The sequence below is a fragment of the Entelurus aequoreus genome, linkage group LG15, assembly GCF_033978785.1.
Source record: "Entelurus aequoreus isolate RoL-2023_Sb linkage group LG15, RoL_Eaeq_v1.1, whole genome shotgun sequence".
NCBI lineage: Eukaryota > Metazoa > Chordata > Actinopteri > Syngnathiformes > Syngnathidae > Entelurus > Entelurus aequoreus.
In genome coordinates, this window is record NC_084745.1 from 3061318 (window position 1) to 3075882 (window position 14565).

At 35.4% G+C, this 14565-nt stretch overlaps 1 protein-coding gene across 1 annotated transcript; it reads left to right on the forward strand.

Moving 5' to 3' along the window:
• The first annotated feature begins 1479 nt into the window (after positions 1–1479).
• Positions 1480–12423, forward strand: LOC133630344 (cyclic AMP-responsive element-binding protein 1-like). Its single transcript, XM_062021906.1, has 3 exons — positions 1480–1557; positions 10356–10491; positions 11426–12423. Exons 1-3 carry the CDS (start codon positions 1527–1529, stop codon positions 11565–11567), a joined length of 309 nt encoding a protein of 102 aa, XP_061877890.1. The 5' UTR covers positions 1480–1526; the 3' UTR covers positions 11568–12423.
• Positions 12424–14565: the final 2142 nt, after the last annotated feature.

Sequence of the window (14565 nt, forward strand, 5' to 3'; positions counted from 1 at the left end):
GCACTCATGCAGTTATAGTCTACGATACTACCACCATTTTTCAGTTTTATTTGACATGCCCAGGTTTCAAAGTACTCTGTTACAGACTGTCCCAGGACATGTTTGAATACTGAACCGTAGCTCCCTCGTGCTGGCAGCATTCGTGCAGTACGACCGTGTTAAACCACAATGACGTCACTCACGTGTGTTGCCAGCTATTTAGACAAAACATGCTGCGGGCTGAGTAGTTTCCAGGGGATGGTAAGTCCACACGGTTGCACACTGACTACTCTGAAGGTCAGCCAAGCTGGATTTCTACGGTACTGTCCCTTTAAGAGATATGTGTCGTCGTCTTCTGCCCTTGTGAAGTCGCTAGCATTAGCCGCCAGCTTTTTATTGGACAGCGATAGCTCCCAAAGCTACGAAGAATGGGCTTTCTGCTCCGCCGCTCCCAGTCTGTGGAACGCTCTCCCTGACCACCTGAGGGCACCACAGACTGTGGATGCTTTTGAAAAAGGCTTAAAACCCCTTCTTTTTTAATCAAAAAACTTTTTTTTTTTTTCGATGTATACATACTAGTTTTAGCTATTTGGCTGTTCTAGTTTTTATTTATTTATTTTTTAAAATTATCTTTTTATTTTATTTTATTTATACACTGTAGCACTTTGAGGTTGTTTACTCAATGTAAAGTGCTTTTTACAAAAACAATCTATTATTATTATTAGGGATGTCCGATAATGGCTTTTTGCCGATATCCGATGTGCCGATATAGTCCAACTCTTTAATTACCGATACCGATATCAACCGATACCGATATCAACCGATATATACAGTCGTGGAATTAACACATTATTATGCCTAATTTGGACAACCAGGTATGGTGAAGATAAGGTACTTTTTAAAAAAAAAAAAATCAAATAAAATAAGATAAATAAATTAAAAACATTTTCTTGAATAAAAAAGAAAGTACAACAATATAAAAACAGTTACATAGAAACTAGTAATTAATGAAAATGTGTAAAATTAACTGTTAAAGGTTAGTACTATTAGTGGAGCAGCAGCACGCACAATCATGTGTGCTTACGGACTGTATCCCTTGCAGACTGTATTGATATATATTGATATATAATGTAGGAAGCAGAATATTAATAACAGAAAGAAACAACCCTTTTGTGTGAATGAGTGTAAATGGGGGAGGGAGGTTTTTTGGGTTGGTGCACTAATTGTAAGTGTATCTTGTGTTTTTTATGTGGATTTAATAAAAAAAACAAAAAAAAAACGATACTGATAATAAAAAAACGATACCGATAATTCCCGATATTACATTTTAATCTCTAATTATTATAATAAATGAGTTTATTTAATAAAGAAAAGAGGACGTGTGTGTTTATTGATATGCAACAACAAACACACTCTCCCTGACTCACTGACTCGGGAACAGACTGGTGATGTCATAGTGATGTCATCGCTTCCAATTGTCACTTCCACTCACTGCTGGCATTCTCAGAGAGGAGGCTGGGTGAAGATCCTCTGGAAGTAGGACAAGTATGGCAGTGACCGGGGACGAGTCAGAAACAGGTACGTTCCTCTTTTTATTCCTCATGCAAGTAAGACTTGTTTGGTTTATTCCAAGTCAACATTGTGGATGTTTTATGTTCTCTGGATGCCAGCCATAAGAATGCAAACGTCTCCCTATTTGAAGACAAGAAAACATTATTGGTTGTTATTAGTTTGACTTCAGTTGCGGGGGGGAAACCTTCATTGACCACATATCTACTCATCGTGTCGATAACAACACAGGTTGGTCTGCTGATAATAGTTCTCATAATCTCTGACTGAGGCGACAGGAGGAGGACTCAAAGACATTCCTAAGGAAAGCGGGAACACTTTGAAGAATGTTCCGAGAGAACAAAGTTGGCACAAAGTGTTCGGTTTAAAACGATGACGCTCTATGACAAACATTGGAAGGGCTTAGAGAGAAGAACAATCAAGCACGGATGATACTTTCATGGCGCTCTATGACAAACATTGGAAGGACTTAGAGAGAAGAACAATCAAGCACGGATGATACTTTCATGGCGCTCTATGACAAACATTGGAAGGGCTTAGAGAGAAGAACAATCAAGCACGGATGATACTTTCATGGCGCTCTATGACAAACATTGGAAGGGCTTAGAGAGAAGAACAATCAAGCATGGATGATACTTTCATGGCGCTCTATGACAAACATTGGAAGGACTTAGAGAGAAGAACAATCAAGCACGGATGACACTTTCATGGCGCTCTATGACAAACATTGGAAGGGCTTGGAGAGAAGAACAATCAAGCACGGATGATACTTTCATGGCGCTCTATGACAAACATTGGAAGGGCTTAGAGAGAAGAACAATCAAGCACGGATGACACTTTCATGGCGCTCTACGACAAACATTGGAAGGGCTTAGAGAGAAGAACAATCAAGCACGGATGACACTTTCATGGCGCTCTATGACAAACATTGGAAGGGCTTGGAGAGAAGAACAATTAAGCACGGATGATACTTTCATGGCGCTCTATGACAAACATTGGAAGGGCTTAGAGAGAAGAACAATCAAGCACGGATGACACTTTCATGGCGCTCTACGACAAACATTGGAAGGGCTTAGAGAGAAGAACAATCAAGCACGGATGATACTTTCATGGCGCTCTATGACAAACATTGGAAGGGCTTAGAGAGAAGAACAATCAAGCACGGATGACGCTTTCATGGCGCTCTATGACAAACATTGGAAGGGCTTAGAGAGAAGAACAATCAAGCACGGATGATACTTTCATGGCGCTCTATGACAAACATTGGAAGGACTTAGAGAGAAGAACAATCAAGCACGGATGACACTTTCATGGCGCTCTATGACAAACATTGGAAGGACTTAGAGAGAAGAACAATCAAGCACGGATGATACTTTCATGGCGCTCTATGACAAACATTGAGAGAAGAACAATCAAGCATGGATGACAAAGGGATTGAAAAATGCTTGCAAGAAGAAGAACAGATGACAGTATGGAGGACATTTGTGACACAAACATCAGGAAATAAGTACAAATATTTCAGTGTATAATAGGGTTGTCCCCATACCAATATTTTGGGTACCGGTACTTTTCTAAATGAAAGAAAACCACAAAAATTTCATTATTGGCTTTATTTTAACAAAAATGTTTAGTGTACATGAAACTTATGTTTATTATTGTCATTTAGTCCTTAAATAAAATAGTGAACATACTAGACAACTTGTCTTTTAGTAGTAAGTAAACAAACAAAGACTCCTAATTAGTCTATGCAGTAACATATTGTGTCATTTATACACCTATTATTTTGTACACATTATGAGGGACAAACTGTAAAAAAGTGATTATTAATCTACTTGTTCATTTACTATTAATATGTTCTTATTTTCGGTTTTAACATGTTCTATCTACACTTCTGTTAAAATGTAATAATCACTTATTCTTCTCTTCTTTGATACTTTACATCAGTTTTGGATGATACTACACATTTATGTATCGATCCGATACCAAGTAGTTACAGGATCATACATTGGTCATATTCAAAGTCCTCATGTGTCCAGGGACGTATTTACTGACTTTATAAACATAATATGGATTTCAAAAAAAAGGAAAAAATATTTTGTGACAGTAAAAAAAATTGATGTTATCATAGTAGTATCGACTAGATACACTGTTGTACTTGGTATTATTACAGTGGATGTCAGGTGTAGATCCACCCATGGCGTTTGTGCTATTGTATCCTCCTACGGTGTGTAGTGAAGCATGTTTAGCTATTCCTCATCCTCCAGTGATAACATTACTTGTAAGAAACATACTTTATTTGTCACCATGGAGGCCAGGATTAGTGATTCAGAAGTAGCTAAAACACTGTGGATTCTGTTCATAACTTTTATGGACAGAATTTCTAGGCGCAGTCAGGGCGTTGACTATGGATATGGATGGATGGATGGATGGATCATCTTATTACAAACAACTATTTATTCATGAGAACTTTATTGATCATTTATGTGTTTCATTGGTTATACATGGAGGACAGGAAGTGAACACGTGGATTAGAAAAGGTGCTTGTTGCAGATGTTGTGTTGATGTGGTGTAGCATGTTGCAACTTCATGCATGTTGTAAATCAAGGAACAGTAGAACCATACCCAAGGAAGAGTAGACTCATACCCACATTCTCCTTCTGTGGAATGCTCTGCCCACGCCCGGCAGCTGACGTCACTGATAGAGACCCCCCACAGTGCTGACGTCACTCGGCAGCCCTGCCGGGATTCTATTCCGTCTTGCAGAATTAATTATCTGTGTGAGGAGGGGAAGGGAGTTCTGGATTCACTTTATTCTGCCTCTAAAACACATCCAAAAACCTTCACCGGAGGTGGAATATACACACTAAGTGCATATGTCATACAATAGAAAACAGAACAATGGAAAATAAATATAAATATAGAAAATAGTGCAATAAGCGACCAAGAAGGAATAAAATTGTCGTATTTCCTATGAATAGATAGAATAGAATAGAATAGAAAGTACTTTATTGATCCCTGGGGGAAATTCAGCACCACAGTTTGCTCACAATAGACAATAAACACTTAGACATTATTCACATGTGAATAACATAAATACAGTCTATTATACAGCATTATTCACATGTGAATAATATAAATACAGTCTATTATACAGCATTATTCACATGTGAATAATATAAATACAGTCTATTATACAGCATTATTCACATGTGAATAATATAAATACAGTCTATTATACAGCATTATTCACATGTGAAAAATATAAATACAGTCTATTATACAGCATTATTCACATGTGAATAACATAAATACAGTCTATTATACAGCATTATTCACATGTGAATAACATAAATACAGTCTATTATACAGCATTATTCACATGTGAATAATATAAATACAGTCTATTATACAGCATTATTCACATGTGAATAATATAAATACAGTCTATTATACAGCATTATTCACATGTGAATAATATAAATACAGTCTATTATACAGCATTATTCACATGTGAAAAATATAAATACAGTCTATTATACAGCATTATTCACATGTGAATAACATAAATACAGTCTATTATACAGCATTATTCACATGTGAATAACATAAATACAGTCTATTATACAGCATTATTCACATGTGAATAACATAAATACAGTCTATTATACAGAATTATTCACATGTGAATAATATAAATACAGTCTATTATACAGCATTATTCACATGTGAATAATATAAATACAGTCTATTATACAGCATTGTTCACATGTGAATAATATAAATACAGTCTATTATACAGCATTGTTCACATGTGAATAATATAAATACAGTCTATTATACAGCATTATTCACATGTGAATAATATAAATACAGTCTATTATACAGCATTATTCACATGTGAATAATATAAATACAGTCTATTATACAGCATTATTCACATGTGAATAATATAAATACAGTCTATTATACAGCATTATTCACATGTAAAAAATATAAATACAGTCTATTATACAGCATTATTCACATGTGAATAACATAAATACAGTCTATTATACAGCATTATTCACATGTGAATAATATAAATACAGTCTATTATACAGCATTATTCACATGTGAATAATATAAATACAGTCTATTATACAGCATTATTCACATGTGAATAATATAAATACAGTCTATTATACAGCATTATTCACATGTGAATAATATAAATACAGTCTATTATACAGCATTATTCACATGTGAATAATATAAATACAGTCTATTATACAGCATTATTCACATGTGAATAATATAAATACAGTCTATTATACAGCATTATTCACATGTGAAAAATATAAATACAGTCTATTATACAGCATTATTCACATGTGAATAACATAAATACAGTCTATTATACAGCATTATTCACATGTGAATAACATAAATACAGTCTATTATACATAATTATTCACATGTGAATAATATAAATACAGTCTATTATACAGCATTATTCACATGTGAATAATATAAATACAGTCTATTATACAGCATTATTCACATGTGAATAATATAAATACAGTCTATTATACAGCATTGTTCACATGTGAATAATATAAATACAGTCTATTATACAGCATTATTCACATGTGAATAATATAAATACAGTCTATTATACAGCATTATTCACATGTGAATAATATAAATACAGTCTATTATACAGCATTATTCACATGTGAATATTATAAATACAGTCTATTATAGGCAAGGCAAGGCAAGGCAACTTTATTTGTATAGCGCTTTTCATACACAAGGCAGACTCAAAGTGCTTCACAGACAACAAAGTGAAATGAAAGAAAATAAAAGCAAAATTAAAATGCAGACAATAAAAATAAAAACAGTGCAGACGTTAAAAGTTAAAAGATTAAAAGATTTAGCTGAAAGCTAAGGTGAACATAAAAGTCTTCAGTCTAGTTTTAAAAGTAGTGAGAGTTGGGGAGAGTCTGACATCTTCAGGAAGTTTATTCCAGCTATGTGTTGCATAGTGACTGAATGATGATCTCCCTTGATTTGACTTTACTCTTGGAACCGCTAACAGATTGGTCTCAGAAGATCTTAGTGATCTAGAGGGCGTATATAGTGGGAGCATATCAGTGATATACTTGGGCCCTAGACCATGTAGTGATTTATATGTGAGCAGGAGGATTTTGAAATCTATTCTCTGATGTACAGGGAGCCAATGTAAGGATTTAAGAATTGGTGTAATGTGCTCACATTTTTTGGTCTTTGTTAGAACTCTAGCAGCAGCGTTCTGAACAAGCTGTAGCTGCCTGACAGTTTTTTTGGGAAGACCTGCAAGGAGACCATTACAATAGTCTAGCCTACTGGTAATAAAGGCATGTACAAGTTTTTCTAAGTCTTGAGCTGACATGAGCCCTCTAAGTCTTTTTACATTTTTGAGGTGATAGTAGGCCGATTTTGTTACTGATTTGATGTGACTGTCGAAATGTAAATCCGAATCTAAAATAACCCCAAGATTTCTGGCTTTATTTGAGGTTTTCAGGGACAGTGATTGAAGGTGTTGGATGACTTTAAACCTTTCTTTTTTAGCACCAAAAACAATTATCTCAGTTTTATCTTCATTTAGTTGTAGGAAATTTTGGCACATCCAGTGTTTGACTTGCTCAATGCACTGGCACAGAAGATCTATGGGGCGATAGTCATTTGGTGATAGCGCTACATAGATTTGGGTGTCATCGGCATAGCAATGATGGTCAATGTTATTATTTTGCATGATTTGTCCTAGTGGGAGCATATAGATGTTAAATAAAGAATAAAGAATTATACAGCATTATTCACATGTAAATAATATAAATACAGTCTATTGTACAGCATTATTCACATGTGAATAATATAAATACAGTCTATTATACAGCCTTATTCACATGTGAAAAATATAAATACAGTCTATTATACAGCATTATTCACATGTGAATAACATAAATACAGTCTATTATACAGCATTATTCACATGTGAATAACATAAATACAGTCTATTATACAGCATTATTCACATGTGAATAATATAAATACAGTCTATTATACAGCATTATTCACATGTGAACAGCATAAATACAGTCTATTATACAGCATTATTCACATGTGAATAATATAAATACAGTACATGTGTGGGTTATTGCACATTCAGTAATAAATATAAATATAAAACATTTCATTAAAAAGGAGAATAAATGAGTCTCTACAAGTGTTTCCCAATGTTTAATATATATAATAAATCCAATCATGTATGACTTATTATGACAGTTGAATAAATGGCAACACGTTAATTATTGACCTTCTGCCACCTGATGGGAGATAGTACTTAAAAGGAGCCATATGTAAAAATGTGGCCAGAAACGGTACTGCAGTCACGGTCTGTAGTGCCCTTCCCCTCACCCTGACTGAGATACGCAGCCCAATCCAGCTGGATGGACTGGACTACTCCAAGGAACTTCAAACTTCTACTGCCTCTTACTAGGGGTTGAGGTCTGGGACCATAATAGCTGAATAGACAATGTCAATAAGAAATCTCTAACCAACAAATCTCACACAGAAATGAGGCTATTTTCAGGAAGAAGAAGGTCATGCCTGCGTACAATATCACAACAATCATATGGTTATTGTCAGTACTATCAGAAAACAAAGACTAAAACCAACTACAACCAACGCTAGCAATGGTTATACTGGTGAAAATGAGTAGAGCATGCTTAGTGTAATGTACACCCAAAACTAAAGAGGAGACATTTTACCAAGGTATGCCTATAGGCTACCGTTTCAAAGGTTTCAGATTGCCATATAACTTGGTGCATGTAGTCCACAATATGCAAACACCAATGAGGAATTATTTTACCATGTGATTGGGCTGTCTCCATACCTTTCACATTGCCATGATGACTAATGTTGGAACCCATTTCCTCAGCGTATCAGCATATTGAGAACTACCTAGCATATATTCCCCCCGTTAGCCTATATGTGCATGTGTCATTGACCTGGGCTAGCATGCTCATTATTACACTAGGAGCTAAGCACCATCACACTAAGCATTGGTAGCATGAACATGCTATCTTTGTTAGACAAGATCATAGACTGTATTGGACAATATAGTTTACATACCAAATGTCCATTTCCATTTATTACAAGTATTAAGAAAAGGTAAATGCCTGACTTACCTATCAAGGAAAAAATTAGCATTAGATGAAGAAAACCTTCAATGGTCTCCATCTTTTGTTCCTGGCTTTGTCATGAATAAGTTGAGAATGGTAACTTTTAGATGTACTAAGGTCTGACATGTTTAGTAACTTTACCAGTGGCAGTAGCCAGACCAAAATGGCCACCTGGATGTGACACACTCACAGACTTTCTAGTTGATCAAACGGTGGAGGGCGGGGCATCAACATGAAAACAACAAGATTTCGGGGCTGTAAATCTAATTTTGAAATGAGCATATGAACTGCTGTTATCAGTTATAGAGATATTGGAAAAGAAGATGGTTTATTAATGCCTTTTGACATATCTGTCATGACAGGGGGGTCGCAGCTTGCTGCGAGGATTGTTTCCCCGGGATGCAAACGGACTACTCTGGACAAGGCGTGCGGGTAAAAACATGATTTATTCTCAAAAAATAACGGAAAGTTCCAAAATACAGAAAACAAGCAAAAGCAATAATGTGCTAATCACACTCGAAACTAAAGCACAAAAACTTAGCACAGGAAACAGAAGCTAACACGTAGCATGAACTATGGACAAGTCATTCTCTGAAAACTGTGGCATGAAACTAACATGAGGCAAACAATGGCGCCAGGCCGACTGACTGGCAAGGCAGGCTCAAAAATGCCTCTGATTAGTGCTCGGGAAGCAGGTGAGCGGGCGAACACTAATCAGAGACAGGTGGAAATAATAAGTAACCATGCTAACTAAAACAAACAAGGGTGCACAAAAACAGGAAATATGGTGTCTAAAACTAACAGAACATAACAAAACATGATCCAGACCACGGATCATGACAGTACCCCCTCCTCAATCCTCAAGGACGGATTCCAGATGTCCAACAAAACAAGGCAAGATCAAGAGTCATGGGAGGGCGGAGGGGGGACTTGGCGGTGGGTCGCCAGACCAAGTGTCCCCGCAGCCAGCGAGGGAGAGTCAGGTGGCGGCGACGCGTTGAACGCCGACCGCCTGGCAAGGCCGGCTTAAATAATGCCTCTGATTAGTGCTCGGGAAGCAGGTGAGCGGGCGAACACTAATCAGAGACAGGTGGAAATAATAAGTACCCATGCTAACTAAAACAAACAAGTGTGCACAAAAACAGGAACTATGGTGTCTAAAACTAACAGAACATAACAAAACATGATCCAGACCACGGATCATGACAGTACCCCCTCCTCAATCCTCAAGGACGGATTCCAGATGTCCAACAAAACAAGGCAAGATCAAGAGTCATGGGAGGGCGGAGGGGGGACTTGGCGGTGGGTCGCCAGACCAAGTGTCCCCGCAGCCAGCGAGGGAGAGTCAGGTGGCGGCGACGTGTTGAACGCCGACCGTCTGGCAAGGCCGGCTTAAATAATGCCTCTGATTAGTGCTCGGGAAGCAGGTGAGCGGGCGAACACTAATCAGAGACAGGTGCAAATAATAAGTAACCATGGTAAGTAAAACAAACGAGGGTGCACAAAAACAGTAACTATTGAAGTCTAAGGAGGGTGGAGGAAGCCTCGGACCAACAGTCAGCGGATTGTTGGCGTACCAAAAAGTCAAAGTGTTTATTTCTGCAGGCTCCAGTGGAGGCGAGCTCCTTGGCAGCGACTTACACACCAGCAGCTCCACCCTCTGCCTCACCCTGGCACACCCCGCCCGCACACCTACAGAGGACGCCTCGCAGAAGAGGGAACATCGCTTGATGAAGAACAGGTACTCATCGTCTTCTTGGTCCACATTGGCACATCGGTATGGTTGAAAGTTAGCACAATAAAGGGGACCACAAAAAGTGTCATTATTGTCTTTATTTGAACAAAAAAATCTTAGTGTACATGAAACATATGTTTATTATTGTCATTTAGTCCTTAAATAAAATAGTGAACATACTAGACAACTTGTCTTTTAGTAGTAAGTAAACAAACAAAGACTCCTAATTAGTCTATGCAGTAACATATTGTGTCATTTATACACCTATTATTTTGTACACATTATGAGGGACAAACTGTAAAAAATTATTATTCATCTACTTGTTCATTTACTGTTAATATTTTCTGTTTTAACATGTTCTATCTACACTTCTGTTAAAAATGTAATAATCACTTATTCTTCTCTTCTTTGATACTTTACATTCGTTTTGGATGATACCACACATTTAGGTATGGATCCGATACCAAGTAGTTACAGGATCATACATTGGTCATATTCAAAGTCCTCATGTGTCCAGGGACGTATTTACTGACTTTATAAACATAATATACTTTTTTTTTAAAGAAAGAAAAAAAAATTGTGACGATAAAAAGTAGTATCGACTATGTACGCTCTTGTATTTGGTATCATTACAGTGGATGTCAGGTGTAGATCCAACCATTTGTTTACATTGTAACGCTGGTGAGCTATTGTATCCTCCTACGGTGTGTAGTGAAGCATGTTTAGCTATTCCTCATCCTCCAGTGATAGTAATACTTGTAAGAAACATACTTTGTCACCATGGAGGCCAGGATTAGTGATTTAGAAGTGAGTACCAGTATTCGTCGGGAATTGGTAACAATGCACATTGTAAAAGGTTTCAGTTGTAAGTTTTATGACGTTTCCACCGGCGTGACCTGGTTTGTGAAGACAAAGGGGAATAAATGTGTGACTCTTGCAGGGAAGCCGCCAGGGCGTGTCGTCGGAAGAAGAAGGAGTACGTTAAATGTCTGGAGAATCGTGTGGCGGTGCTGGAGAATCAGAACCAGACTCTGATGGAGGAGCTCAAAGCCTTGAAAGACATTTACCAACAAAAAGGTTGAAGGATTTGTTTCCTTCCAACATGGGAAAATAGGAAGACAAACGGAGGAACATTTCCATTTGTGTCGTGAGCAGTTCTTACACTCATGTAAACATTACACTGCCCACTTCCTGTTGGTCAACAGACTATCATGTAAACATTACACTGCCCACTTCCTGTTGGTCAACAGACTATCATGTAAACATTACACTGCCCACTTCCTGTTGGTCAACAGACTATCATGTAAACATTACACTGTCCACTTCCTGTTGGTCAACAGACTATCATGTAAACATTACACTGCCCACTTCCTGTTGGTCAACAGACTATCATGTAAACATTACACTGCCCACTTCCTGTTGGTCAACAGACTATCATGTAAACATTACACCACCCACTTCCTGTTGGTCAACAGACTATCATGTAAACATTACACCGCCCACTTCCTGTTGGTCAACAGACTATCATGTAAACATTACACTGCCCACTTCCTGTTGGTCAACAGACTATCATGTAAACATTACACCGTCCACTTCCTGTTGGTAAACAGACTATCATGTAAACATTACACTGCCCACTTCCTGTTGGTCAACAGACTATCATGTAAACATTACACTGCCCACTTCCTGTTGGTCAACAGACTATCATGTAAACATTACACCACCCACTTCCTGTTGGTCAACAGACTATCATGTAAACATTACACCGCCCACTTCCTGTTGGTCAACAGACTATCATGTAAACATTACACCGCCCACTTCCTGTTGGTCAACAGACTCCATCCATCCAAAGACAAGGTCCATGGTCATGTGACTAAGTTGGACCATGAAGAGAAACCGATCACTTCCACACTTCTTAACACTTTTGAACAGCATTAAACCGAGTGTGACGCATTTTTCTCTTCCATAGATGAGTTTGTTCAGTTGAAATGTCCAATATCACTGATATCACCAGGGATCACTTTATTGCGAGTGTTTTTATTGTGAGAAATAAAACTCCCGCTGCGTTTATTACTCATCTTCCCGAGAGAACCAGCGGGTCGTATTGTTTATTTGGCAGCAACACCCTGCTTCTTCTGGGCTATAATGCAAGTTAGTTGATGCATTTAATATTGTGTTACAGTAAGGTGGTGGTGGGGGTTTGGTGGTGATTTTACTCTAAACCAGCCAACGCGCAGCATTTACCGATATGACCCAATGCGAACAACCTTCTCTAGTCATGGTGCAATTAAAAAAATCCCATAAAACAATTCAAAATGACACCCATTTAGTTAAATCCATCACAAAGCATGATGGGAAACATGCTAAAGTCTCTCTACACTTATGCATGTTTGGCGCATTTTAGCTGCTTGATAGTTCTAATTGATGACACGACTTTAAGAAGTTTGTCGGGGGAGTAAACAATGTCGGAGTCTAACTTTCACATACTCCTAATATACAATTATATTAATTTGATACACATTATATTAATATAGTATGTACTATTGACTTTGTTTTGCTCAAACAACTGCATGCAATAAAAGACAATGAGGAACTAGTTTGAATATTGTGTTGAAATTGTTAAGAACTCATAAATGAATAGAAAAATGTACATATAATACATGTGATCATGTCTGTATTAAAACAACAACTCATCATAAAAGTCATGAAAAATGTATGGTTAATACATGTGATCGTGTCTGTATTAGACTAATAACTCATAAATGTAATGAAAAGCGGTTTAATTAATAGCATAGCATTTACTTATATGACACAATCCGAACAACCTTCCCTAGTCATGGTGCACAAAATAAATAAAAAATGCAACTAACTTAAAAGTCAACACACATGGTCAAACACAACAACCTGCTCACTGAACTTTGTGGATATTATAAAAAAAATGTCAAAACTACACCCATTTAAATCCAATAGATGGGGAAAAATGTAAAAGACTCGCTACACACTTATCCATGTTTGGTGCATTTTAGCTGCTTAATATTTCTGATTGATTACAAGACTTCAAGAAGGTTGTCACGGAAGTAAACAAGGTAGGTGACAAACTTTCACATACTCTTAATATCCAATTATATTAAATATATGTCCATAATTTAAATTATATATCCATCATATTAATATAGTATGTACACAGACACACACACACATATGTGTATATATATATATATATATATATATATATATATATATATATATATATATATATATATATATATATATATATATATATATATATATATATATATATATATATATATATACTGTATATATATACTGTATATATATTTATATATATACTGTATATATATTTATATGTATATATATATATATATATATATATATATATATATATATATATATATATATATATATATATATAAAAATATAAATACAAATAAAAAAATTACAAAAAAGGATTACTCCCTATGTATATATATATATATATATACATATATATATATATATATATATATATATATATATATATATATATATATATATATATATATATATATATATGTATATATATATATATATATATATATATATATATATATATATGTATATATATATATATATATAAATATAAATAAAAATAAAAAAATTACAAAAAAGGATTACTCCCTATATATATATATATATATATATATATATATATATATATATATATATATATATATATATATATATATATATATATATATATACACATATAGGGAGTAATCCTTTTTTGTAATTTTTTTATTTTTATTTTTATTTATATGTATATATATATATATATATATATATATATATATATATATATATATATATATATATATATATATATATATATATATATATATATATATATATATATATATATATATATATATATATATATATATATATATATATATACACACTACCGTTCAAAAGTTTGGGGTCACCCAAACAATTTTGTGGAATAGCCTTCATTTCTAAGAACAAGAATAGACTGTCAAGTTTCAGAAGAAAGTTATCTTTTTCTGGCCATTTTGAGCGTTT

Excerpts from the sequence above, each read along its gene's own strand:
- LOC133630344 (XM_062021906.1), top strand. The coding sequence starts at position 1,527 with ATGGCAGTGACCGGGGACGAGTCAGAAACAG. Across the intron at positions 1,558-10,355 it reads CGGGGACGAGTCAGAAACAG|GCTCCAGTGGAGGCGAGCTC; the intron begins GTACGTTCCTCT and ends TTATTTCTGCAG. Across the intron at positions 10,492-11,425 it reads CATCGCTTGATGAAGAACAG|GGAAGCCGCCAGGGCGTGTC; the intron begins GTACTCATCGTC and ends TGACTCTTGCAG.